This window comes from Marmota flaviventris, chromosome 3 (genome assembly GCF_047511675.1).
Source record: "Marmota flaviventris isolate mMarFla1 chromosome 3, mMarFla1.hap1, whole genome shotgun sequence".
NCBI classification, from domain to species: domain Eukaryota; kingdom Metazoa; phylum Chordata; class Mammalia; order Rodentia; family Sciuridae; genus Marmota; species Marmota flaviventris.
Genome location: NC_092500.1, coordinates 62422973 through 62439079, shown reverse-complemented (window position 1 = coordinate 62439079; position 16107 = coordinate 62422973). Strand labels below are relative to the sequence as shown.

General features: G+C 38.1%; 1 protein-coding gene across 2 annotated transcripts in view; it reads right to left on the bottom strand.

Annotated features, from left to right (window-relative positions):
- Positions 1–1715: 1715 nt before the first annotated feature.
- Positions 1716–16107, bottom strand: part of Tespa1 (thymocyte expressed, positive selection associated 1) — a 39673-nt gene continuing 25281 nt past the window's right edge. For both annotated transcript variants that reach the window (XM_027949738.3, XM_071609790.1), the window contains exon 12: positions 1716–2506. In XM_027949738.3, coding sequence (XP_027805539.2) covers positions 2298–2506 — 209 coding nt within the window. In that variant the 3' untranslated portion in view covers positions 1716–2297. The remainder of the gene's footprint in view (positions 2507–16107) is intronic.

Below are 16107 nucleotides of genomic sequence, written 5' to 3'. Positions count from 1 at the left end.
GCAGCCTGTCTTATTTCTCTTCCCTATAAAATCCTGTCATTCCCCTGAGACTCCCTAGGGTAAAGCTTTGAAGTGAGCCCCTCTGTCTCCTTCAGGGTCAGCCAAAACTTCCAACAATTCCTGTTTCTTGAATTTTGCTCATTTTGAGTGGCAGTCAGCCTGGTAACAATACTCTGCCTCCAGAAGGCCCTCCCATAGCCAGAAAGACATCTCCCTACGTGCCTTCAGCTATCCACTCCTGTATCTAGTGGGTAGATTCTGGATGGAAACTGGAAGTAGGGATCACCTCACTCCACTGCCCCAAACCTTTTGCTCAACAAGATGGGATCACATAGGCTATTATTCTCCTGTCTTCTTTATATGAAATAATCTCTGATCCTTCTATTTTCGTTTGTGACCAAGACAACCTTAGAGTTTTTTTTTTTTTTTTTAACCTTAGAGTTTTCACTTAATCTTGCCACTAGAGGAAAGAGATTTCCTTCTGGATTCTAGGCTCTTGACCTCTCTTTGAGTATTTACTTTGGAAAAGTAAATTGCTAAGTCCTTTCTCTGTCCTTTTGAGTTGCAAATATCCTAGCCTCTTTTCAGCTTGACAACACCAAATGTCTTTTTCTAGGACCCTAGAACCTTCTCTTTGAAAGGTAAGCATCAAGGAAGATAGAGCCCCAATCTCCCAGATTCGGTAGGAGCCTTGAGTGGGAGCTTGATGGAGTATCCCTCTGAGCTGTAGAACTATCTTCTCTCATGAAGCTAGAAGAAAGTTTATTTTTTCTTTGAATAAGTAAGGTCAATTAGTAAACACATATGGTCTAAAATTACCCTTAGTTCAGCACTTAAAAATTCTCCAGCCCTTTAAGTGCTGTGTCTAGCTACATAGAATTAAACCAAAATTTAGGGAATCTCTAAACTAGAAGTGTTGATTGAACTGTGACAGATGCTATCCAGAAAAGGACCAGAAAAGAATGAGTTCTGTAATCAACAACAGGCTACTTAAGAGGATTTTTTTAAGGAAAAATTGGGGAAGGAAAGTATGGGTTGTTTACATCGAAACTTCATTGGCTATAAAGAAAAGAGGCCTGATAACATGAAACAGGTCGAGTTTTGGGGTAGGAGGATAGTCCATTAGTTGTTGCTTTCTGATTGATTGGTTGAGAATGGCTGTAAGCAGGATGCTATTTTGCCAAGGGGATGGTTACCTGGGGTTCTGAGTAAAGATTTTAACATCCTTTGAAATGTGGACTGTTTTTGGTTGTTGTTGTTTGGACTAAGGTTAACTAATTAGCTCCCTTTCCCCTTCCCTCTTCCATCCTCCCCCTTATAATTAAATTTAGGACATCTCAGAATTTTTCTCTCATCACCAGGTATTCAGACTTAGTCTGTGCTCTCCCCACTATTGATGGCGGTGGTCTTAGAATAAAATAAATCTTCTGCTCATTCATGTCTGTGATTTTTTAAACTTTAGCTCTCATGGTTATGATTTCCTTCAAATTCCCTCAAATTCTTTTCTGCACTTTGCTTTCTTGCAACTTATTGAGCAATGAAGTAAAATGTTACTGAAAACATGTGTCTTGCCACTCCATTCTACTAGAATATTCTTGGAAGAAGAATGTGTTCAAAGTGCTCTATACCACACACTACCTGGCACAACCCTGTCTGTGCTCAATCTTTTTGTGGCTGAAACATATTCCCTCCAAAACAACTCACGACAGTCTACCTTTAAAAAACACAATTAAGAATATTTTTATTCGGATTGTTTTCTGCCAGCAGAAAATTTGCGATTTTTTTTTTTTTTGCAATGGCCAAGAGTAAGAACCCAGAATCCAACTCCTCTGTTTTCCTAGGAAGATACAAAATTTTAGATAGAGGGAGGAGCTGGATTCAAGGGGGAGGCGCCACATAGATCTCATCTGATAAGTCCTCATGAAGAAAAATAGGACTCTGGGGTTGTGGAAAATTTTATGGAAGTTAATTAGGAGCACATAGGGATAAGTGAAGTCCACAGGGAATTCCACTGTGCTTTGTACCAAGGTTTTAAAACCAGAAGGTGGGATTTCTCCTTCTTCTCTTAGCTTGAACCCTTTGAGAACATTTCACTAGCAAACCTTATGCCCCAAACTTAGTCATCCTTAAATCTTCTGCCTTCAGCAATGTCAGAGTTTGGGAGAAAATTATGTCTTTGTCCAGTTTATCACTGTCCATTTCATGTAGCTAAAACCTATCAAGTAGAAAAACCAACGTGCAGAACAATGAAGTTATGTGCCTGGGGTTCTTCTCTGAGCATGAAGTTTGCCACAGCATCAGGATGCAGAGTCCCGATCTCTCAGTGTGGTCTCCTTTCTGGTGCTCCAGCTTGTCTTTCCCCTGCTGAATTCAGGGGTTTGGAGTGCCAGGGAGCAGCGGCTGGATGTTGAGGGCATGGATGTAGAGGGCAAGAAGAGGTGGGAGTTAGGCTCTTCTGAGAAGCTACTGCTGTCGGAGCATGTGCTGCTGTGGTGGTGGAGAAAGCCTGCAGTGAGATTGAAAAGAAACACATGGTCATCTGTGAGACGACTGAGTGTACTGAGGCTGGTAGGTATTTTCATGCCGTACCTGAGGAAATATTTCTCAACATCATAAGTAATATTTAAGGTTATTAGAAGCAGTAGCCACAGCAAAAGATTATGAGACTTAGGGTTTCTGCTCTTCTCACATGAAATGACATTTCTGGAAGAATCAACCCCTTATTCTGTAATACTTATAAAAGTATATGTTTGTACTTGAAAGTATATTATTTTATGCTTATAAAAGCATATGTTTATTCTTTTGTTTTATGCTGCATTTAAATGATTATATTTAAGTGTATGTTTATACTTTTATTCTTATATTTTATCATCTATTTTGGATTGCTGAGCACTGATGGACAAAATCACAAAAATATCTTCAATTTACATTTTACATCATGAGCTGAACCTAACATTATTCACTTATACATCTTCCCTCCCTCCCTCCCTCCTTTCTTTCTTTCTTTTGCTGGGGATTGAACTCAAGGCCTTGCACGTGCTTGGCAAGCATTCTATCACTGTGCTACGATCTCAGCCTTTTTAAAATGTATTTTATTTTGAGATGTGGTCTTACTAAGTTGCCCAGGCTGGCCTTGAACTTGCAATCCTCTGGCTCATCCTCCTGCATAGCTGGTATGCATCATCATGCCTGGTTATATGTTTCTATTAATAAATATTTCTCTTGCCATTTCTCCATGTGACATTCTCAAATATTTACTACCCTTCTCCAATCTCCTGCCTCACACTCTTCAGTCATGCTCCCGTGGGGAAAAGAGAAACCAATAGGTAGAAAGTTCTTTGACTTCCTCTCTGGATGACCAATATAATGGTGCTCACACCTATCATTTTTCTTTTTCTCTAATCTCAAAGATCTGTACTACCATTTCATAATTAAACCCTAAGAGTGCTTCAGATCTCAATTCATCCCAGTTCCCAGTGACCTCCACCTTTTGTTCTCCCCTTCCGTCCTAAGCCTTGGTCAAGACATTCTATTGATTCTTTCCCTTCAGCAAATATATGTGATAAACATTTCCTCTCTCAGAACAGCAGCAGCAAACATTCCCTGGAGTCTCTTGAGCCCTGTATCTACTTTCTTTTCATCATTTCCTATTTGCTTTTCACATCAATATTTTAAAGCCCTGCCACACAAATAAAAATACTCTCATCAAGGTTGCAAGTCACTATCAAGTTGTAAATGCATTGGTATCTTTGCATTCTCCTTCCTTACTGGATGTCTTATGACACATTACTGAAGACTATACCGTCCTTCTTGCACCAAATTTCTACTTGCAACTTTATGTTTCTGATCAATTTGGATGCTCCTTTTGTTTTTTCTTGATTGATCCATAAATATTCTAAGGTTTCTTTTTGGCTTCAGTGTCTGACTCTCATACTTTTCCTGTATGAAATATTTTTTCTTAGGTCATCACTTATTATAATTAAGCCTTGAATTAAAGAAATCTCTATCCTTAAATGCATTTATCTAGTTGCCAAGTGGACTTCTCTGTTGTATTATTTTAGAAGTCCTTCAGGTTTAAGGTTTACTGTGTCTAAATCCGAGTGCATCAAGTTGTTTTAGACTTGACAATAGCAAAAAAAAAAAAAGTGTATCAGGACAGTGTTAGTCTTGACTTTCTATTTATGGGGTTATTTTACAACTCTGTAGGGTCGGAGCTTATATTACAGATTTATGTTGGGTAGAAATACAAATAATTTTTGTCCGGAGCCATCAATATGCTAGAGATTGTAATTTACAATGTTATTGAATATTAAACAGTTATATATCTAACCTGGCATTTTATTAGGTTGTCTTTATATACAAAGTAGCTTATCAAATACACTTTGAATCAGCTCAAATACTTTATTGATACCCTTATTAATGAAATAATTGAATAAAATCTCTGAATACCTTTTTGGAAATTATACTAAAAATATTTGCCTCCCAACTTGTTATTTCTGCTGTATTGTGTTCCTGATAAAAGGACATTAATATCCACTTAGTCATCTGAGATGAAGTCAACGTATTTTGTTTTTGGTTTCCCTCATCCTTTCTTCCTACCTAAACACAAGTTTATTTGACCTTAGGTTTGGCCATTGCTATGGTGTGCATGTGTCCCTTCCAAAATTCATGTTGAAAGTTAGTCTCCCATTGTGGTGGTATTGAGAGATGGGACCCTTTCGGAAGTGATTAAGTCTTGAGGCTTCTATTCCCATCAATGAATTAGTCTTATACAGGACTGGAGTAAACCAGTTTAGGATCCTTTTATTCTTCTGTTCCTTCAGCTCTGTGAGGAGCTATGCAAGAGATTTTTACAGACACCAGCCTGCTGGTGCCTTGATCTTGGATATCCCAGCTTCCAGAACCAGGAGAAATTATTTATAAATTTTTTATAAATTATCCAGTTTGGGGGCTGGGGATGTAGCTTGGGAGTAGAGTCTTTGCCTAGTATTTGTGAGGTCCTGGGTTCAATTCCCAGCACCAGAATGAATGAATGGATGAATGAACAACTTGGTCTCAAGCACTTGTTACAGCAGCACAGATTAAGACAGCCATTTTCTGTTTCAAATATCTCAGAGTCCCCTCTTCCTTCCTCCTGCCTCAGTGCTCCTACCTTACTTCTAATCATCACATTCTCCTCAAGGATCTGTGGTAGGTTCTGAAGTTGTTTTCCTTACTTCATGGCTCCCTACTCAGTTCATCTCTGCCAGAATGATATTTCCAAGACAAATCTAATCATTGACTTCCTTTGTAAAATTTCCAGTGACTTCATATTTTCTCAGACTAAATAAAAACAATTAAAATACAAGATTTTGTTTCAAAAATCTGATTTCTAATCATCTTTCTTATTCTTGATTTTGAATTCTTCCCCAGTAGGCACAAGGGGTATAGCTTCTGAAGAGCCTGAGAAATTCTCTTCCTTTCTGCCTTAGATATTCTCTTCCTCTCTGTCAGAAACATCAATTTTCTGTTTCCTTTTCTACTTCTCCCCAGCTCAGGCTTTACTCAGGTGCCCAGACTCGCCTAGAAAAGCCATCTTCCTGGAAGTGAACTCTGTGTCCCATGGGATTTAATGAATAGTAAATGTTGATTTTCTTGTCATATTATTCCCTACACTATAAGTTCAAAGTATCCTGTGGCTATTTCTGCTCAACCTGTGTGACACTCTTCTTGACAGTTTACAAGTCAAGATCCAGTGGTGATAAAGGTAGTGAGGACATTGCTCTCAGCTCTTAGGGCACAGCCAGGGCACACAGTTAATAAAATTCAGATCCAAGTACAGGTAGAGAGGCTTGCTCTGATCCCAGGAATAGCCTGCACAATCAAGGCCCTGTGCTTGGATGGAAAGAGCACTCACATGGGAGTCAGGAGCTTTGAGTTCAGTTCTGACTTGACTACTAACTGGTTGCACGATCTTGCCAAGTCATTTTCCTTTTCTGAATCTTTTCAAATACAAATACTTGTAACTCTCTGTATGATGATAAGATTTACACAGGATAATATCTCTGAAACTGCTATCTGAAAGATAGTATCTCTGAAAGAACTAGAGGCTCTTTTTTCCAGAAAGGCTGTGTAAGGTAGGAAGGATGGAGCCAGGGCGCTTGCTCTGTACATCTCCAGGAGCAATGCATGCATTGCATTCCATGTTGACACCTGAAATTCTGTGGCTCGACAGCCTTGGACATCGTGTTGGTGATCCATTTAAACTACATTTAGAAAATGGGCACCATGCAATGTATATAGAGATTACCCTTCTGCCTTCTGCAGCCTACTGAGAAGCAAGCCAGGAGATACAGGTAAAGCTGAGGAAGAAATAAGAGAATACACAGAGGTGTAAAAAATTAAAAATAAGAAATAAAATAAAAATTAAAAATATTTTTTTTTCCTGATGCAAAAAGAGAAAGATACCTACCCCTCTTTTTCTTGGAACAGCTTCTTCTGAATACTCATAAATTCTTTCTCTGTGTCTTTGAAATGTATGCAAATCTTTTCAAAGGCTAAACAGTCTTGTTCCTCTTTTTTTACAACCCAGGAATATCAAACTCTTTCTGTTTTTACTGTGGTAAAAACATTTAACATGATATCTATCCTCTTAATGAAATTTTAAATATATAATGTATTGTTGTTAATTGTAGACAATATTGAGTAATAGATGACCAGACTGTAATCATCCTGCCTAATTGAAATTTAATGTCAGTTGAATAGCAACTCCTTACCATCACTACACCCCAGCTACTGGGGAGCACCATGCTACTCTGTTTCTATGTGTTTGAGTATTTTATACAGCTCATACAGGTGGTATCAAACAGTATCTGTTGTTCTGTGTCTTATTTCACTCAGCTTGATGTCCACAGGGTTCATCTATGGATCACATATCACGGGATTTCCCTCCTTTTTAAAGCCAAATAATATTTCATTTTATATATGTCACATATTTTATTCATTCATTTTTCTATTGATGTGTAGACTGTTTCCACAGTTGATCATTGTGACAAATCTGCAATGAACATACAAGTACTAATATCTGTTTAAGATCTTGACTTTAATTTTTTTGGATAAATTCCCAGAAAAGGGATGGTTGGATTCTTTAGTAGTTTTACTTTTAATTTTTGAGGGATCTTCATACTATTTCTTGTAGCAATGGCACCCTTTTATTTTCCCTTCAACAATATACAGGAGTTCCAATTGCTCCACATCCTTGTCAACTCTCCTCTTTTTAAAAAATAATATTAGCCATCCTATTTTATTGTGATTTTGATTTGCATTTTCCTGTTGATTAGTGAAGTTGAGCCCTTTTTGATATGCCTGCTGGCCATTTGTATGTCTACCTTAGAGAAACAACTATTCAAAAATAAAAAAGAAACTTCTTCAACTTCATAGCTAAAAACCTCAAACCAACAAATTACCTTATTTTAATATGGGCAAATGTCTTGGAAGTATCTCTTTGAAATGGGAAGACAGCACCTCTGTCTCCTGGTCTCTAGTCTCTGTGAGAGCTTAGGAGCCTAACTTATGCAAGTTCCTCCTACTTCCAAAACCATCTCTGTCTTAGTTAAGAGAGTTTGATTTTTCTTTGGAATAAGCCAGTTAGCTAACACAGATGGCCACCCCAATTACCGGGTGAATCGTGTTACAAATAGTACTGTCAAATCTTCTTACTTTAGGATCTGCTATTGTTTATTTAGACAATATGTATGTAATGAGTTGTATCTACTTGGTTCTATAAAAGGGAGAGATTCCTTTCTTCCTCCAATTTCTTCAGTAGATTTTCTGTGGTGTACATCAAATTCTAATTTAATGCTTATTCAAAAAAACGGATTTATTTTTCTTACACATTTGTGGAGAGATTTGCTGGGATAGAAGAAAATTTAAAAATATTTTCACTTTGTGATGGTGTTGCTAAGTTGTTCAGGTTGACCTCGAACTTGTGATCCTCCTGCCTCAACCTCCCAAATAGCTGGTATTGCAAATGTGCGCCACCATGCCCAGCTAAAAATAGTGCTTTGAGTTATCTGCTATTTGTGGCTATCAAATACTAGTTTCCTTCTTTATCCTGTGCTCTGCACCAGCCTTCCCAGCTAATCCCTCTTGTCTCTTCCCACTATTATTAGCAGAGTTGATAGTAAAATGAAACCTCCCATCACTAGATATGGCTACTTCATGAATAGAATGTATATATATATTGGCCTGATTATTTATATATATTTATATTTAGATTACATATATATATATTTATATTACGATTACATATATATTTATATTTAGATTACATATATATTTATATTTAGATTATATATATATATATATATATATATATATATATATATATATATATGCCTCAGATCTGGTAAAAGAAACAGAACAACAAAAACTAAACATGTTCCTTGGCCCTGTTTCTTATTTATGTGGTAAAGAACAGATAGTTTACATTTTAGCCATAGGGCATCAATAGAAAGGGCTGGAATGTGAAATTCTTGGGCAGGGTGGAGAATAGGAGGAATGATGAGAATCATGAGGAGTCTCAGGAACTTGGAGGAAGATTAAGACCTCTTCCTTGGCAAGGACTAAATGAGAAGGTGGAGAGGCTGGCTGGGGATCAGGTCCTCTTTTAACAGACAAGCAATCCCTGTGCTGATTATAAAAAAGGCATTTACTTTATGTAGATGAATAAGAAAAAAGGAATTCCTTCTTAGAAGATGAAGCCCCTTGATTTCTTGTATGGAAAGCTCAGTAGGGCTGGATTCTAACCCCCATTCTCCTCCCAACCTGGGTATCTTTGGGCAATCACTGGGTATCTTTTGTCCAATTGAACACAGTGGCCAGTTTAAGGCTGCTACCATTTCCTACCCAAGCTCATACCCCTCCTACAGCTGATTGCAAGTCATACATCAATTACTGGGACTGGCACTATCACAGGAAATCATTAATTTTTAGCAGATAATTGCAGACTCCTGAAGAGGCAGATGCAGGGCTGCTTCTTTCCAGCCCCAGATGCTACTTTTTGATGGAGTGTCAAAGTCATATTGTACAAGGGCATATGGAATGGATGGGATGTTGTGACCATATCTGAGGAACCGTCCCATCGAGCTCTGCCTCTGCAGCTCTGCCTTTGGAGTTGGTGAGTGAATTTCCCTCTTGTACCTTTAACACAGAGGTGCTAATTAGGGCAGCTGCTGAGATGTTTTCATAACTATCCCACCCTATTGTGGGATGATAGAGGAACTGGGTTGAGCAAGACAGTTTTCATCTTTGTGGGAAGATGGCAGACACACACACAGAACACTGAAGAGGCCTGGGAACCATTGGGATTCAAAGACTCAGCCAAAGACGGTATTAAAATAGATCTCTCATTCTCCTAGGTAATATTAGGAGGGAGAGCTACCAAATAATTTGCTCATTTACTTGAGATACTAAGTGAATTTCACTTCTAAAGTTACTATATTTCGTTGAATCTGGTGAACTGCATTTTGTAAGGCTCATACTTATTTTATATTCCATGTAAGGAGGAAAAAAGATAACTCAATTGTCTGACACTATCAATTGTAAGACAAATGCTGATTCCAAGCATGTTAAAATGTGGAAAACTGTGTGCCTGAGAATAAGTGAAACATAGCACTTTAACAATAATCTCTGCAGAGATGAAATATCATTACCTTGGCAGAAAATTAAATCTAGTATTTTACTTGAAATGTATAATTCTCTCATAAGTCAATTCTAATATTCTTAGATGCTGAAATTTAGTCGGAGTGGGGACAGGTTTATGAGGGGAACTGGTGCTCTGGGTGTTGCGTGGATTGCCTGGGAGGTACTCACACATGTCCTGCTCAGGGCCTGCTTTGGTGACCATCTTGGCATTTTTTTGTGTGATGCTGACATCTGCTGGACAAACAACACTTACGCAAAGCTCTGCATTTCCAAGTAAATTCAGTTCTTGGTATGGTTTGGTAACCTAGCCATGGGGTAGATAGTACACATTTTTATTTGAATTTGATGGGTCTGGGAGTTAATTTCCTTTTCAAATTTTGTATGCCATGTCTAAGTTTGAATGAGCTTTAGAATGAGAGCTTGCTCTCCGAGAGTCTTTAATATGTGAAGCATAATGCCCTTTAATTAAACTGATGGTTCTTATTGTCATTGCTAGACTGCTTATCAAGATGGTCACAACAGCCCATCCGTTCCATATGCCCTTGTACAATATGACTTTGTTATTCCATTAAAAAGTAGTGTCTGGGACTGGAAATGTGGCTCAGTGATAGAGTGCCTGTCTCATGTGCAAAGCCCTAGGTGTGATCCTTAGCACTGTAGAAAAGAAAAAGAAAAAATAAGATACTAGAAAAATGTTAGGTAATGAAAATGTTGAAAAAAAAATGCTTGTGTGTGGTACACACCTATAATCCCATCTACTCAGGAGGCTGAAGCAGGAAGATAGTGAGTTCGAGGCCAGCCTGGGCAACTTAGTGAGGCTCTGTCTCAAAATAAAATGAAAAGGCCTGGGAATATAACTCAATGGCGGAGCACTTGCCTAGCATGTGCAAGACCCTGGGATGGATTTCCAGTACCAAGGAAGAAAATAACACAAAAACCAAGTAGCATACGTATTTTCCATCCCTTTGAATTTAGATTGGGTTTATTATTTGCCTTGACCAATACTTTGTAGAAGAGGGAATTTAGTACAAGTTTCAAAAGAATCATTGCAGCTTCATTTTTTGGGGGTCCAATTTGCATGTAAGAAACACAGGCTAGAAAATCTGTGTTTCTTATATGTAAATTTCAAGTTGTGCTGCATTTGTGTACAATGAATCAAAATGCATTCTGCTGTCATATATACCTAATTAGAATAAATAAATAAATAAATAAAATAAAAAAAAGAAACACAGGCTAGATACTGAAAGACAACACATCCCATGGAGAGAGCATCTAACTGACATTTAGGATCCCACACATATGGGTGAGCCCATTTGACCTTCCAATCCAGACACTGGCCAAATGCTGTAACTGTGTAAATGAATCTAAGTGAGAGGAGGGGAAAAAAAAAAAAGAAAGAAAGAAAAAAAGAAACCAACCTATTAGTCAATCCAGAAAACAATGTTTTCTTTAACACACTACAGTTCTGGGGGCTGTAAGTAACAATAGGTAGGAAGCACATGAGCAAAGCTTCAAAAGAACCAACAGCACGGCCCAGATCTTGACCTAACAGATTTGTATTTAATTCTACTGGGTCAACCTCATGGAATAGTTATTTTTTTAAAAAAAGCTCACCAGGACTGAGAACTACTGACCAAAGTATTTTATGCCCATGATTACTTTCATAAAATTCAGTATAATCAGCAACATCATTATATTTATTCCAAGATGTTACATTTCCTTCACACACTCGTTATAGGGGTTTAAAGTGCAGTGAATGTATAATCCATATACAGGTACTTGTGCATACATAGAAACTGTCACTATTCTCCTATTACATAGGACAAAACTGAAGTGATTTTCCCAAGATCACTGAATTAGTACAGAGTAGGTAACTTGACTGCACATCATAAACTCTTTTTATAAAGTACATTTATTTTTTAGAGAAGTTTTATGTTCACTGCAAAGTTGAGCAGAGGGACTGAGGTGTCCTGTGAATACTCTGCCTCCACAATGGTGCAGTTCTCCCCGTTGTGAACAACTCCCACAGGAGCTGTACATTTGTTTTTATGATGAACCTGCATGGTCATGTTGAAGTCAGAATTAGACAGGCAGTCAGTATAGATAGGTAAATTGAATCAGGTCTGATCCAGGAGGCCAATTTGAGTGAGTCCTGGATGTTGGAGACTGCCCTCTGAGGGACTGAAATGTTAATTCCTTCAGAGCCCTTCCTCCACTTTTATCAAAAACCTGTCCCTGCTCCAACCTGTTGCCAAGGTAACCTGTCCCAGGAATTGCCCCTCCCTACAGGGAACTATAAGGTTGTTTCTTAATGTGTGCTGGGCTGCTCCGTCCTCCCCTTCCCCCTTCAGCTCACCTGTTTCCCACCTTTTGGCCGTCACACCTAGCATTCTTGGGCCTATGGAGGAAGGAGAGAGATAAGGGGAAGAGAGCAGGAGAACAAAGGAAGCCTAGGACATATAAAAGGACAGAACACCTCGCTTCTTGGGATATAAGGATACCAGCTACGGCCCCCTTCTCTCTCCTGGGACAAGTCTATGTTACCCCTTTTTAAATAAACCCTGCTTTATATGCTTGCCTTGGCTTGCTTCTCTAATGTTATACTTTAACATGTGAGGGAGCAGAACTTGTCACCAATAACCAGAGATGTCAACATCATCCCCCAGAGTCCAGAGTTTATATTAGGGTCCACTCTGGGAGCTGACCTCTGTGGGTGTGGACAAATGTATGATGATATGTATCCACCACTGTGGTACAACTCAGAGTAATTTCACAGCCATAGATATCCTCTGTGCTCCGCCTGTTCATCACTCCCTCCCCTCTGTCCCCTTTTCACTGTCTCATAATAATTTATTTTCCAGAATGTCATAAAAATGGAATCATACAGCATGTGGCCTTTTCAGATTGACTTCTTTCATTTAGTAATATATACTTAAGTCTCCTCCTTAATAACTTATTTCTCCTTAATACTAAATAAGATTCAGCTGTCTGATGTACCGGTTTCTTAATCCATTCATCTACTGAAGGACATCTTGGTTGCTTTCAAGTTTTGGTAATTATGAATGAAGATGCTGTCAACATCCATGTGCAGGTTTTTGTATGTACATTAAGTCTTCAGTTCTTGGGGGTGAACAGGTAAGAGTTTGTTTAGATTTTTAAGAAACTGCCAAGCTGTCTTCCAGGGTGGCTATACCATTTTTTGTTTCCACCAGCAACAAATGAAGAGTTCTTACTGTTCTATGTCCTCACCTCATTTAGTGGGGTAAGTGCTCCAGATTTTGGTCATTATAAAAGATGTATGGGGCATCTCACTGTGTTGATTTTCATTTCCCTGGTGACATATGATACGGAGCATTTTGTCATATCCTTATTTTCTATTTATCTTTGATGAGGTGTCTGTTAAGGTTGTTGATCTTCTTCTCCTTCTTTGCCTCCTTCTCCTCCCCACCCCCCTTCCCCTTCTTCTTTTGTGGTGATTGAACCTAGGGCTTTGTGCATGTTGGGTGTGTGTCACCATTCCCAGCTTCCTTTGTTTCTAATTTAGCATTTTATATCATTCCATTTTCTTTTTTTTGGGTGGTGGGGTGGGGCGTGAGTTATATCTCATTTTTTCACTTTATAGCAGTTTCCCTAGATTGTATGATATACATTTGTAATGAATCCAACTCCATTCAAGAAACACTCTGTTACTTAAAGGGTAGTGTAAGTACCCCATTATAATAAAATAATCCTAATTCTTCTCTGCTGCCCCTTGTACAATTTCTGTCATTCATTTCACTTACATGTAATATATATAATATACACTATTAGATTATTACTTTGAATAAACCATTATCTGTTAGATGAATCAAGAATAAAAAAAATGAAAGCTTTTTATTTTACCTCCATTTATTCTTTCTCTGATGATCTTCCCCTATGTAGATTTGAGTTTCTGACCTTTATCATTTTCCTTCACTCTAAAGAATTTCTTTAGCATTTCTTACAGGGAAGGTCTATTAGCACCAAATTTATGTTTGTCCGAGATGTTTTTATTTCCTTTTCCCTTTTGGAGAACAATTTTGCAGGGAACAGGATTCTATGTTGTTGTTTTTATTTTTCTCTCAACATTTTAAATATTTCACACCACACTCTTCTTGCTTGCATGGTTTCTGAGAAGTTGGATGTGGTTCTTATCTTTGCATCTTTATAAGTAAGGTGTATTGTCTATGGTCCTCCCCTAGCTTCTTGAAGTATTTTTTTTTTTTTTTAGTTTTGACATTTTGTACTTCAATAATAATATGGATTGTTGTTTTTATTTTTGTTTTGCATTTATCCTGCTTAATGTTCTCTGAGCTTCCTGGGTCTGTGATTTGGTGTCTGACATTCATTTGGGAGAAATATTCATTATTGTTTCAAATATTTTTTTTCTGTTCTTTTATCTCTTCTTCTAGAATTTTCATTATGCCACATGTGATACCTTTTGTAGTTGTTCTGCATTTCTTAGATATTCTGTTCTGTTTTATTTTCCCCAGTCTTTTTTCTCTTTGCTTTTAATAGTTGCTATTGCTATACCTTCAAGCTCGGGATTCTTTTTTCAGCCATGTCCAGTCCATTAAGAAGCCCCTCAAAGGCATTCTTTATTTTTGTTACAGTGCTTCTGTTCGCTAACATTTATTTTAAAAATTCTTTTTCAGGATTTTTGTCTTCTATTTACATTGCTCATCTATTCTTCCTTGCTGTCTACTTTACCTTTAGAGTCTTTAGCATTAAAATCATAGTTGTTTGAAATTTCCAGTCTGATAATCATGTCTGACTTTGGTTCTGATGTTTGTATTATCTATTCAATCTGTGCCTTTTTTTTTCTTGCCTTTGAGTATGTCTTATAATTTCTTCTTGACAACCAGACATGGGCTCGGTGCTAAAATTAGGTCTTTAGTAATGTAGTGGTGAGCTATGAGGGGGAGGGGAAGTCTCCTATAGTCCTAGTTGTACCTCTGGAATAGGAATTCCACATATGCTTCTCTGCCTCTTCTCCCCACTTTGGGGGGACAGGATGTCTACAGGGAACAGGAATTAGGTGCTTTCCTTCCCCCAGGGTCAGCTAGTTTTTGATAAAACCCCAGCAGTTTATACTTTGGTTAATTAGTTTTTCTTGAGGGCAAACCTTCTTCCTTCTTCTGCCAGAAGTCATAGGGGATTTTTCTTTGTTATTTACTGTAAGAACCTGGTTGAGTTCCTGGAGGCAAAACTCACCAAGTGTGGGGTGCCCCTGGAGTTTTCATCTCTTAGTCCTGTCCATGCTGAACCTCCAGCAATTGCCACAGGTTCCTGGAGGGGTTTCTGCTTGGGAGTTTTCTAGTCTGGCAAGTCATGAATCTCTGCATTAGCCCGTCAATCTCTCCAGCATCAGAGGCAATGATTTGCCCTGTGACACCACTTTTCTCATGAATCTAAGAAGAATGATTAGGTTTTTCTGTCCCTTGGGCTTTTTACTTGTTTGAATGTAGGGGTAACTTCTAACTTCTTACATTCCAGACTGGAACCTGAAAGCCTCTTAAACTTTTTTTTTTAATTAGTTGTAGATGGACACAATACCTTTATTTATTTTTATGTGGTACTGAGGATCGAACCCAGTGCCTCACATATGCAAGGCATGCACTCTACCACTGAGCCACAACCCCAGCCCCCTTCTTAAACTTTTTATACTACATATAACACATTGTTGCCTTCTAATATTTGCCTCTTTTGCAACTAAGTGTATACATACCACCTACATACCCAGAGGTGTAGATGATAGGTAAAAGAGAAAGAAGAATGATTCATTCAGATCCTAAAACCACAGGGAATTACCATCAAAAGAGAATCAAAGATCTTTATGTGTCTGGGCATATATCATTGAGATTTTAGAGTATTAACAATAACAGCAACAAAAACTATTGGGACAGAAAGTGCAGTAGATAGTACCAAGATGTCCAAAATAGAGGGATCTCTGACCAAAATTCATTTACTTAATCGAAGAAAAATTTCAATTCCTACTATCCTAGGAAAAAAAAAAAAAAAAAACTCCATGATCCCTCATGCCATTTTCTTTGTGGCTGTAGTACAGAGGAGGTTAAAACTATCAGAGATTAATTTTTTCTTAGTTCACATAATAAATTTCTACTCACACTACAGCAGAGTCCCTTTAAAATTAAAAGCCCCAATCTCCCCCAAAATCATTTTTTCTGCAACTGAGTTTGCTCATGCTGAGAGTGGAAACTGAAGAACTGACCCCAAAGTCTAGGCAGGTGCCAGGAAGGACTGAAAAATTGGAATTGTAACATATCTTTGGCTAGTGCAGCCTGGCTGAATCTACATATTTCCTGGCTTTTATTCCTGTAAACTCTAATGTTCCTATACGATGAGCAGGGGAAGGTTCTCTACCTTCCCATCTCTGGCCAAACT